Here is a 12,002-nt window from a genome sequence, read left to right on the forward strand (position 1 = left end):
CAAAAACCCATAAAAACCCTCGTAACTATTTTTATATTTACTAGAACAAAAGTGAAAAACAGAACATTAAATTAAGATTCCATTGGTAATGATTCATAACAGAACTGAGGAAGAACCAGTGGGAACAGAGGGAAAAAGGAGGGTGGGTAGATGGCAGAAGTAACGTTTTTGTGATGGAGAGCGAATCAGAATACATCAGAGCCCTGGGGCCCTGCTCTAGCTGGGGCGGGGGTGGGGGGAGCGGTTGGAAGCCCCTAGAGCCTGGGATGTGAGCCTCAGCTGTGCTGGGGCGTGGACTTCTCCACAACCCAGGAAAAGACATCAAGGTGCCTTCCTCAGCTTTTTAGTATCAAGAGTCCTTTGGCACTCTGCCTCTCCACACACAGAGAAGCTCAAATTTGGGGAAAAAACTGAGTTTGGCATTTCACAAGTTGTAAATTAGTGAAATGCATTTGCCATCCCTAGCTGGTGGTTCGTTCGGTTCTCTCTCAGCAGCCATTTCAGAGAGGAGCTTTACGCGTGGAGTTGGAGACCCAAAGAAACAAAATGTCTGTGTGTATGGGAAGGAAATCATTCAGGCGCTGTCTGTTGAAGTGAAACCCAGAGATCTATATAGTCTTGTCAGTCACCTTAGCGGCTGCAACTAGATCTCCTACATTTTGATTTTATGGTATCCTATGACTCGCCATCTGCAAGGATGTCATCGTAATTCTCCAGGTTTTGAAAGGGGAGATGTATAATTTGGCATGAAAGAATTTGGAGTGGGGAGGAGGTTATAGTTCTGTCTACCTCACAAGTGAGAAGAGTAGAAGTGTTCGAGATTTTATATGAAGGGATTTTAAAAAATAGAAAGTCTAAAGAAATGATATACTGCAGCATTATTAGTCTTCTCATTTTCTCAGAGAGGGGAAATGTGCTGGATTAGTGAAAACTCAGCTTCAATAGAGAAGAGGAACGAACTTAATGAACACACTTAGAGCGCTTCGGAACAGGTGACCAGTAAACTCCAGCAGCTCATGTGGTCCCACTTGATATGTAACAAAAAGAAATACTGGTTTACCTTAGATACTCTTCTGTAGTTCATTTCATCACAAATAAAAGCAGTATATAGTGATGAAATTTGAAGTGGGGTTTTTGAGCACATGGCTAAGAAAGAATTCTTGAGACGTTTTTGTTGCAAAAGTGATTTTATTATAGCACGGGAACGGGACCCATGGGCAGAAAGAGCTGCAGCAAGATTGTGAGGAGTGACTGATTATGTATTTTTAAGTTTGTGGAGGGAAGGGGATAAAGATAACAAGTAGTTTTCTAAGGAATCTCTATATGCTGAAAGCAGGGTCTTACAGGACCCTAGAGATGCAGCTATTGTCAAGATAAGGCTGCTTTTAGTTTTAATGAAATGTAAACACTAAGGCATTAAGGCAGCCATAAACTCCTTGAGGAATGTTACACGCTGCCTGTCTCTGGTTTCTGTCAGTGAGCTGCATGCTGTAAGGAGATTTAATTTAAACTACATTTTTCTCACCTTTGTTTCCCTCATCATATGTATGGTATGTGGAAAATGCACTGGTTTGGGAGGGCTTTCCAGTTTCCAGACATGAAACTTTAGAAAGGTTGTTTAACTTACCTGATTCTTGGGTTTCCTCCTATACAAATGTATATATAGTCAGTATCAGAAACAAGCTCAGGTGACAGTGGTTTACAGTAATAATAATACATTTACCGTCACTCAAGATGCACGTCTGCACACGTGTGGCTCAGCTGTGGTTCTCCTGCTGCGTTCTGTGTTTGTTATTCCCAGACCTAAGCCGAAAGTATAACCCCTCTGTGGGACATGTCTATTATCATGGTTGAAAGAAAGGGTAAGAGAGCTGATGGATGCTCTTATAGCATCTGCACAGTCCTGGCATAGGCCACATCCACCACTGTTACACTGGCTGAAGAATCAAAAGGCCAAGGCCAGGATCACTGGAGCAGGGAGGTATACTCCTCCCACAACCAGCTAACAGATCACAGAACCCTCTTACAGGGAAGCGTAGAATTGAACAAGAAGGGATGAGACGTCTACATAGCACTCCAAACCTGCGTGAGTCTCAAATAAGAAAAGGCACAGACAAGAGCACTGTGACCTAATGGATTCGCTACCAATCTAAGAATTGCTGTCATTATTGAACGGTTTCCTTGGGGATCAAATCCCTATATACCATTAAAACCCATCAGGTCTTCATTCTTACCACAAGCCTTTGTGAACTTAACCATCACAGTTGTGGTTTTTAAAAGCTACATATTTTGTCTTTTTATAATCATGATTTTAAAATGTTATAAGTATAATCGCTTATATTTTCTGCTATATTAAACTCCTTTCAAGAACTACTTGGGTATCCAGGAGGTTTTTACTTTATTTTTCCCTGATGATTAAAAATTGTCTTGTAGGAAATTGGGAAAATTTTGGAAGGATAAAGAAGAAATCATAAACATCAGTATTCAGATTCCTGGCTTAACACACACACACAAATACACAAATACTACTTTTTACTAAATTGGACACCTAATAGTATATTCTTTGGGGAATGTTTTTCCACTTCACTGTATGTTGTTAGCATGTACTTTTGCTGAGTAAATTTTTTTGAAAACATGAACTTAGCATTTTGGTATACGCTGCATATATAATATGAAGCCCAACAATATATCAAACACTCATGAATCCACTACTCAGCTTGAGAACAAGACTGTTATAACGCCTTTGAAGTCACCTGTGTGCTACTATGCTACTGCCCTTTCCCTCCTACGTGTCCTCATGTAACTAGGGTCGTCAAACTTGTGTCTTGTGTATTGTCATTAGCTGCTGCTGCTGCTGCTTGCTCTTCTTCTGCCTCTTCCTTTTTTAAGTATTTTCACATATGTGTATATCTCCACACAGTGTATCATTGAGCTTTGCTTCGTGTTGAGCTTTATAAAAATGGTATCATATGGTATGAGTTTTAGTTTACAAAAATTACAAAATTAGTTTAAAATGACTTCTACTGTCAAATATATAGAAAGTTAAATATTTAGAGAGCTGTTTTGCAAAGAACTTCTACATTCATCTTTGTGTGTATCCCCAGTTATTTCCTTGAGAATAATTTCTAGAGGTGAAATTGCTGGGTTAAAAGGTTGGAACATTTTTAAGGCTTTTTTTTTATAACTGTACATCAGGAAATGTGTCCATCTAGATTTTAATAAAACAGACATTCAGATTTGTGTGGCAGATAATACAAATCATTACTAGCTTCCCACTTTAAAAGGCAGAATACACAAATGCCCCAGTGGCTTACATATTAAAAAGTCCAAAAGTAAATTCCTAAGCATTTCTGACTCCCTAAAACCGACTCTGTTCTTGTCACACTGTGCTATTACTATTCTCTTAGTTCCTAAGGCTGGAAAGCTTAAAGACACGTTCTGTCTACTACCCCACGCCCACTTCAGCCACCGCACACTTGCCCTGAGACCTCAGGTCCTGCTAGCTCTGTCTCTACGATGTCCCATGAATTCATCCCTCCTCTTTCCTTCTAACAGGCCCTGTTTTACCGCAAACCCTGCTAACCTGTCGTGGGGACCATTACATGGCCTCTTCCCTGGCTGCCTGCCTGCCTTCAGCCTCTTGCCTGTCTAATCAGTCCTTCCCTCTGTAATTTCTTCTCAAAACACAAACCTCTCTTTAAAACTAAAACCAGAAATCTTTAACAACTCTCCACTGTCCACATGATAGAATCCACACTCGTCAGTTGAAGCCCTCCATCTAACTTAGCCTCCTCTCCAGCTTTGCTTCCTCATGATTCATCCTCCCCACCGCACCCCAAGAACTTTGTGTTTTATATTCTAGCCAGCCTGGGTTACTTGTTCCCTATTTATTTTCCTGTGTTTTCTTGTCCTTGTTACTCCCTCAACCTAAAATACCCTTCCTCTCCCACTCCTTTCCCGCCATTTGAAATGCTACTCATTCATGCTTCAGGGTTCCACTGAAATGCCAGCTCCTCTATGGAGTTTAACATCAATGTAAGCCATCGTAGTTCTCCGTCGATGAGCAAGGCATGTTTGCTTCTCTCAAAATACTTTGTCAGAACAGGAAAAAAAATATAGTTTTTACATTTTCTGGGTAAAAAAAGAATACTGAGTAGAAAAAGCAAAATATAAACTATATGAAACACATCAATTGCTATAAATAAAGTTATATATGTAAAGTATGTATAGGTAGATATGTGTTTTTTAGCCATATATATATGTATCTACCAAGACTGAAGGAATACTTAAACTTGGTGTTTATTAAGTTTATGAAATTTTTTTTTTTTTGGAATCAGGCAGAAGGAGTGCCTTTTTAGAAAAAATTACTAATATAATCACTTCTTAGGTTCATTTTCTTTCATAAGGATTCTTGTTTGGGCTTAAACAGGTTTCCATTTTGAGGCTTAGCCATATTTGGTCCAGTGCAGCAGGCCAGCCAGTGCCTCCCCTCCCTGTTCAACCCACTGTTGACTGGCCGAGTTGGAGAGGTCTGTTTCCTAGCCAAATCTGACTAGTCATAGTCACGGGTGATGAACAGTCCCCTCAACTGTAAAATGAAAACGTTGCACCAGATGACTGTTAAATGGATGAGTAGATGATCTTTAAGGTTCTTTCCAGCTCTCACATTCTGAGATACATTTCGCTCATGAGATAGAAAAGTGCTCCAGGACAAAGGAGTGCTGATTTGTTCTCTGCTCTAGCACCCTCACTGGTGTCAAGTAGCCAGTTGCTCCTTTTTATTAACTCAGCTGCCAAAATGTGTTGTGTGGGAATGAGTGCATCGGCTTCTGATCCAGGAGCACCACTACCTGTGGGGCCTGGGCTGTGTCTCCTTCTGTCACTGGGACTCTTTGTGCTTATCTGTGACATGGTCAAGGTGACACTAGATTCTCTTTGAGGTTTTCTAACATTTTGTAATTGTGTAATAGGTATGTGTGAAGTATCTAAAGATTTTTTTTACCCTTAAAGATTTTTTTTACCCTACAGTCACTAGCCCATGTTTGAAAGTTAAGAAATCAGTAGAATAGGGCAATTCACAATATATTTTTCTCTTCACAAAATAGGGTAGAGAGCAAGGTGGGGCATCAGGGTATGCAAACAGGTATGTGTAATTGAGGAATTTCCTGGTTCCATCATTTCAACCTATACCATAATATTATTTTTTTTTCTCACCATGGGTGTTTCTCTAGTCTTAAAATTATTACCTTTAGTAATGTAAACCAAAAATTTGGAAAATATCTTGTAAGAAATTAAAATACTGGCATAGATTTCAAATGTGCACACTAATTTGGATCAGCCTAGTACTACTCTGATCTATCTCAAAATATATGAATTCTAATAATCATTATAGATTTCCTTTTTTTAAGAAAGAAAAGTCTTCCTGAAGAGGGCCCCCGCTTAATTTTCAGGGGACAAACTAATACTTGATATATGATACTTGGTTCCAGAGTTACCTCTGGCAATTGTTACTATTTAAACAAGTATTTCTTTTCTAGTAATTAGATTTTCTTTTCCATTTTGATGGGTAGTCATAAATATTAACCACCAGCAGTGCAGGAATAATTTATATTCCAATTGTCAGACATCACTCTGTGAACACATAAAATAATTTACATTTATTTAGAGCCTTTTATCCTAAAGTGCTCTACTCATACTTCTTTATAATCTGATTGAAAGTTATATATAGGACTCTGCTACCTGAAATAGGGCAACAACCAAAGTAATTAAAATAAAGGATATGACTACAAAAAAACTAGAGGAAAAAAGGAAATATATATTTTACTTGTTCTTACTCTGCTTTTGTGCCCATAGGATTGGAGGATTCATGTTGACCAAATGCACCAACATAAAAGTGGAATTGAATCTGCTCTAAAGGAGACCAAGGTATGTGAATTACTTCAGGTGAATCAATGTACATTTAATCATCTGTTGAATACTTACTAAAGGAGAACATGAAAGAAAAAAAAAAGACACAATCCTTGCCTTAGAGGAGCTTACAGATTACCATATTACATTTCAACAGCCCTAACACTTAAACTAACTAAAGAAAGAAAGGTAACTTTATGTAAAAGAGGTAAAATATATATCTACTATATTACATATTAGAGATATATCTAACACACACACACACACACACACATATATATGGTACATATATAAAGCATTTCATCATTCTTTGCTCTCTGAATCCCAAGGGATAACAGAATACCAGGCCAGCAATGCTTAGAACCCTCAACTTCCCTAGATTTATGGCTGCTCTGGCCAGAAATAAGGACTTTTTGGAGGATGCCACAAAGAAGCAAAGTTGGAATGAGAAGTTATATAGTTAGAGCTATAAATTTAATCACCTACCTCCAACTGGAACATTCTAGTCATCTTTGAACCGTGCTATAAAAAAGTCATGTGATTCCATCACCCACTTTGTGAACTATAAAGCAGATTTCACTCACATATGATTTAGATACACGTAAGGACTAATGAATTGACTAACACTACCATGTGCCTTTTTATTTTAACATTCTGCCATGTGTGACTAAAATATTTCTCATTACAGACTTCTTTTGCTATTGAAAATTCCAAACTATGTTTTTCACAAGTGGTTGAGAATTTGTGGGATGGATTGAAGGAGACTTCGCCCGTCTCATACTGTTTTTGAAAAATATATTTGTGATTTTTTGTATCTACTAAAATCCTATGGAATTTCTAGGGATTTTTGGATAAACTTCATAATGAAATTAGTAGGACCTTGGAAAAGATTGGCAGCCGAGAAAAGTACATCAACAATCAACTTGAGCATCTGGTTCAAGAATATCGTGCAGCTCAAGCCCAGCTGAGTGAGGTAACTTAGGAAGGATAGATACTCATGAATTTATTTCAGTTGGTGACCCTGATTCCCAAACTTGATGCAGCACTTTTCATTTGAGAATCGTGAAATGCTTTTCACAAATAGCAACACATGGATTCTCTGCCTACTTTAGGAGGCCACGTGAGGCAATAGAATTTGTCATCTCCATGTTACGTGAAAAAGAAACTATCTCCTGGAAGTCTTTAAATGTGTTTCTTCATTTGATTTAAATAAATGAAGGCACGTATTGTTGGGGAACATTGCTTAGAACAGGAACAGAGTGTCAGGACACCTGGTTTTGTTTCTAAATCTACTGTTAATTTACCATATGAGTAGGAGGAAGGAGAATAGTATGCATTTACATGTGTCAGAGGGAAAAGACATCCTTGCCTTAATGGCTTACAGCCACATAATAAGGAATATGAAAGCAAGACACGTTCAAAGACAAGCAGTTTAATTAATTTAATGAGCAAATTTTTTAAGCCTTTCAAGGTTTTAGAATTTCCACCAAAAAAATAAAATAAAACCTTCAGCCTTTGAAAGCAGCATTTCTTGGTACCCCAGTAGGGATCTAAAGGCTTTCCTTGGGAGTTATGCCCCTCTTTTCTGTTGTTGAAGGGGACTACTAAGAATACTTGCAAATGTCAGTTGAAGACATTTTTTTCTTTCAGCAAATAAGGATAGAAAAGGAGAAAAAAATGGAAATAAACTTGAGATACTTCTGTACTTTCAGAAGTTCTCAAAGGCCAAACAGAAAATAATCTTCACTTTTTTTTATGTTATTTAACAAATGATTCCCTCATATATACATCTACTCATGGATGTTTTTACTTTCAAAATGCTGTAAAAGTCTCTGATTAAAACCACTGTGTTATCTGTCAAGCATTGATATTAAATAATTGTTAGATTAGCTCCCAAGAACATATTCCATACTGTCATACCATTTGTTAATCCTTATTAATTGCTCATCCTGATGCTCTATTATGATTGATTTTTTAGAACTGGTTTTCTCTGCATAGCATGCAAATTAGATCGACCAAGAGCTGCTCTCCTAAACTGTTTAGAAATAGCTGCGGACAGTTTTTATTGTGCACCATGCCCATGTGAGTTACACAGTCAGTATATGAAGGTTAAGGTCGTTCATCATTTTATAAGTGCTTTAGTTTAAATACACGGTGCCTATTAGGGACATAAAATAGCTACAGTTAAATGTCACTTTCATAAATGTATTCACAAATGGGAGGGGGTGTCATAAAATGATATGCAGAAATTGAAAACACAAAGAGGTCGTATTTAAGTAATCTGCTTCTGTTTTGAATTTGTCATTAAACAAAATGTTTTCTCCCTTAGGCAAGGGAGCGATACCAGCAGGGTAATGGCGGAGTAACGGAGAGGACCAGGCTCCTGTCTGAGGTACACACTGTGCCCTTGCCCTTTTCCCACCGTCAGCCGAGCCCTGGCTGTTCAGAGCCATCAGTGGTTTAATACTGCTACAACCGTGTGTTGTTTATTTCAGTAACTGCTTCCTGTGGTCTTAAGTCCTTTTTTTAGGAGAAAATCCCTAGTTTTCTTATCAATGAATCAATGATGTATTTATGTACTGCTTGTTTCCATAAAATGCCTGAAGTTGTTTTATTCGCTTCAACATAGAACCTGCTGATAATATTAGCATATTTATAACCCTCCTTAATCTTTTTAAAAATATAAGAATTATAATATATAGAAGACTAGGTAAAGCATCGGCTTAAATGGCTTATACTAAGTTTTAATGTTAGTCTGCAAGATAGATTTGTTTTTAGTGATTGCTCCTGATGTGTGTGACCCTGAATATTTCTCTGCCCACATACTAGATGTGGCTTGTAACCTTTTCCTTTTAGGAACTTGTGAAGTATTTGCATATATTGTTGTATTTATTTTCATTATCTTGCAAGAGAGTAAGATCTAATATATATTTCAATTTTTTTACTGAAGAGCTGGGAGGGAAAAAAATCTTACGATCAATAGCCAATGTACAGGATTATCTTTGGTTACAGTTCAGTGTAATTGTCATGGACTTTTTCTGTATAATAGAATTAAGCTTCTTCTATAGAGATTATTTGAGGGATAAATAGTTATTTTAAAATACTAAAAATATAACTTTAGAAATATTTAGACTCTAGTCCTGTGGTGCTTCTAGGCAAATAAAACGTTATGTAGAAGTAAAGTGCTCACTTAACGTTAGGTAAATTAACACTTGAAGGGAGTCGTGGGAACCATTTAGTTCTTTTGCAGGAGGTAGTTATCCCCAGTTGTAACATTGCAGGTGCCTAAAAAAAATTAATTTGCTTTACTTGGATGAGCACTTTATTCCCAGGGAAGTTTTTACTCACCAGTATGATAAAAATAAAGCCTGCTAAGTTACAATAATTATGGTTTAGTTCTAGTCATTTAAAAGTTTTTCGATTTTTTTAAAGATAATGTGCTAGAACAGAATTTTGCTAATAGCGGTTATAGTAGTATAATTTTGAGTATGACGTAGAGTACAGATAAGAGCCAAATGACAGCATGATGTGCCTCTTGGAGTTCTTGGTTTGGATAGAGCGGTTAGAATATTTTTATATGCAGCCATATGGTATAAACATTATTTTTAGTGTCCTATAGAGGAAAAAGTGGCATCTTCTCTTATAAAACTATAATATTAAGATACCTAGTAAACGTCAAAAATCCAAAATCTTCTCAGGATGTGTTTACTATTTTAATTAGTAACTGGTTACTAATGACTGGCATGGAGGATGCAAGGAGATAACGGCAAGCTTTATGTGTGCCTGATGCCTAAAACAACTGAGACCATTTGCATTGTCACATGACATCCTGAGAAAGTCATTTGGTGAAGTTTATGTTAGGAGCACTCTCAGAAGATGAAAAGCCTAGTGTGTCTGCATACTTTATCTTATTATTCTAATCATGTCCAGAACAGTCCTAAGATCTTTATATCCCTTTACAGATGTATTATATCTAAATGTTCTTAACACCCCCTTCAGTAATTTTGGAGAGTATATTAAAATTCAGAAGCCTCGAAAACTTCTTTTTTCAATTAAAGGTTACAGAAGAACTAGAAAAGGTAAAGCAAGAAATGGAAGAAAAAGGCAGCAGCATGACTGACGGTGGTGAGTGCACTCTCCGAAGGGGAAGAGGAGCAAGGGGAGAATATGTCTTCAAGTAATCTGTTTAGCAACATAGTGTTAGTAAATAGGGAGTCTGCTTTTTAAAGTGATTTTGAGGACAGGTAAGTATGTGGTGCAGAGATGGTGTCTGAGAATCAGTGGACTGTTCTCCTTACAAATCAGCTGAGAAGAGTGATCATTTTTAAAAATTCTCATTTAAGATTTTTTAATTTAAACTGCATTTATTTAGAGATAGAGTGAGAAATATTTAAATATATACTTTGTTATTCCAGATTTTAGAAAATAATATTTTCTGTTTTCATCAAATGAGCTTCATTATTCCATTTGATGTGCAAAAGAGCACTAAGTGTGTGCCCACATGGCAGAGTGGCAGGGATGGGACGACCTTTTTTTTTTTCCCCCCCCCCCCCCCCCGCCCCTGCCAACAGTAGACCTGACTGGGCAAGGGTCAAATAGAGAAGAATTAATAATCCTCTAGTAATCATGCTCCACCGTGAGCTGGTGACTTTGACATGGCCCTGGGTGATTGCCTAAGGCCCTTCTGTGCTCTAGAAAGATTTTCTGGAGCCCTAATGGTATTTACTGAGGGATCCTTCAGAAGGGGATGTATGAAGATTTTGCTACGTTTGAATAACTCTTTCTCTGTATCTCACAGGTAATTGTTCCTTTCTTTTTTCTCCCATTTTATCTGCTTTCCTTCAAATATTCTATGCCATAAAAATATTAAAAGACATCCTCAAATACCCTTTTAACAACTCTTCCCCTAGAAAGGAAAGGAAATTCAGCCTCAGTACCTCAAATGCTGCATCATTTCCCATCCTAAAAATCTCAGGTGTTTAAAATACCACCGCAAAACTGTGTGAATGTCAGTACATTGTTGGCTGTGTTTTTAACCCCATATTTGGCTTAAGATAAAGTGAAGAAAATGTCATACAATTCTGTAATACACTGATATTCTAAATACACATTTTTATTGCATGTTATTTTCATTCTATAGCTCCCTTGGTGAAGATTAAACAGAGTTTAACGAAGCTGAAGCAAGAAACTGTTCAGATGGACATCAGAATTGGTGTTGTGGAACACATATTACTCCAATCAAAACTGAAAGAGAAGTCCAACATGACTAGGGACATGCATGCGACAATCATTCCAGAATCTGCAATAGGCTCTTATTAAAACATACTGTTTTTCATGCTTCTGATTAGTTGTTTTTTATATCAAAGTATATTTCACTTTGCATAGATTTTCAAAACACAGTTATACCTCTTAAAGCATGCTCAGTGGGTATTTTTTTTACATATATACACATACCTATTGTATCATGGTGATTATGGATGCTTAAAGCGTTTAAACTGAATATAGTATCTAATAAAGTGATTAAAGATTCTCACTATGAAAGAAGCTTTCGCTAATCGTTACATATGTTAAAGCCCCCGCCTGGTGGCATGTTTTTCTTACTGTTCCTTGTGTAAGCCAGTGTCCATGACCCATGCCTTCTGTAGGGCGGCTGCTGCCGTCACCACATGGACCTCTGACACGAGCCCGGCACCTTCAGTCTGGTCCACCTCTGCAGCGACCACAAGTGCTTCTGCGCCCAGCAGCAGCTACTGACGCTGGGGGTTCTTGCTACGAACCCAGACTACCCTTGCCTCAGCTTTATGGTTACCTAAAATTATACTTCTTTTAAAAAGCATATGAAAAAACTTAAGTGTATTAGTAACATTTGAAGTTTACTATCACGAGTATTTCATGACTGAGATGACTTTATATCTTCTCTGATCTAAGGCCACCAAATAAACAAACATTTCAGTCACGTTTGACTCTGTACTGACAAAAAGGTATATTCATGTTTCAGTTCTAGTTTTTTCTGCAGTATCGGCTGTACTAAAGAATCATTTTATAGCAGAATAGGAGACAGCAAGACATGAAGATCAGCCTCCCAGTGTCGGTGA

At 37.4% G+C, this 12,002-nt stretch overlaps 1 protein-coding gene across 1 annotated transcript in view; it reads left to right on the plus strand.

Annotated features, from left to right (window-relative positions):
* IFT57 (intraflagellar transport 57) overlaps positions 1-11,246 on the plus strand; it is a 53,346-nt gene extending 42,100 nt beyond the window's left edge. The window contains exons 7-11 of the mRNA XM_039244983.1: positions 5,854-5,925; positions 6,749-6,880; positions 8,237-8,299; positions 9,966-10,032; positions 11,048-11,246. Of these exons, the coding sequence (XP_039100914.1) occupies positions 5,854-5,925; positions 6,749-6,880; positions 8,237-8,299; positions 9,966-10,032; positions 11,048-11,226 (513 nt within the window). The 3' untranslated portion in view covers positions 11,227-11,246. The remainder of the gene's footprint in view (positions 1-5,853; positions 5,926-6,748; positions 6,881-8,236; positions 8,300-9,965; positions 10,033-11,047) is intronic.
* The last annotated feature ends 756 nt before the right edge of the window (positions 11,247-12,002 follow it).

This window comes from Hyaena hyaena, unplaced genomic scaffold, assembly GCF_003009895.1.
Source record: "Hyaena hyaena isolate Hyena2069 unplaced genomic scaffold, ASM300989v1 scaffold_251, whole genome shotgun sequence".
Taxonomy (NCBI): domain Eukaryota; kingdom Metazoa; phylum Chordata; class Mammalia; order Carnivora; family Hyaenidae; genus Hyaena; species Hyaena hyaena.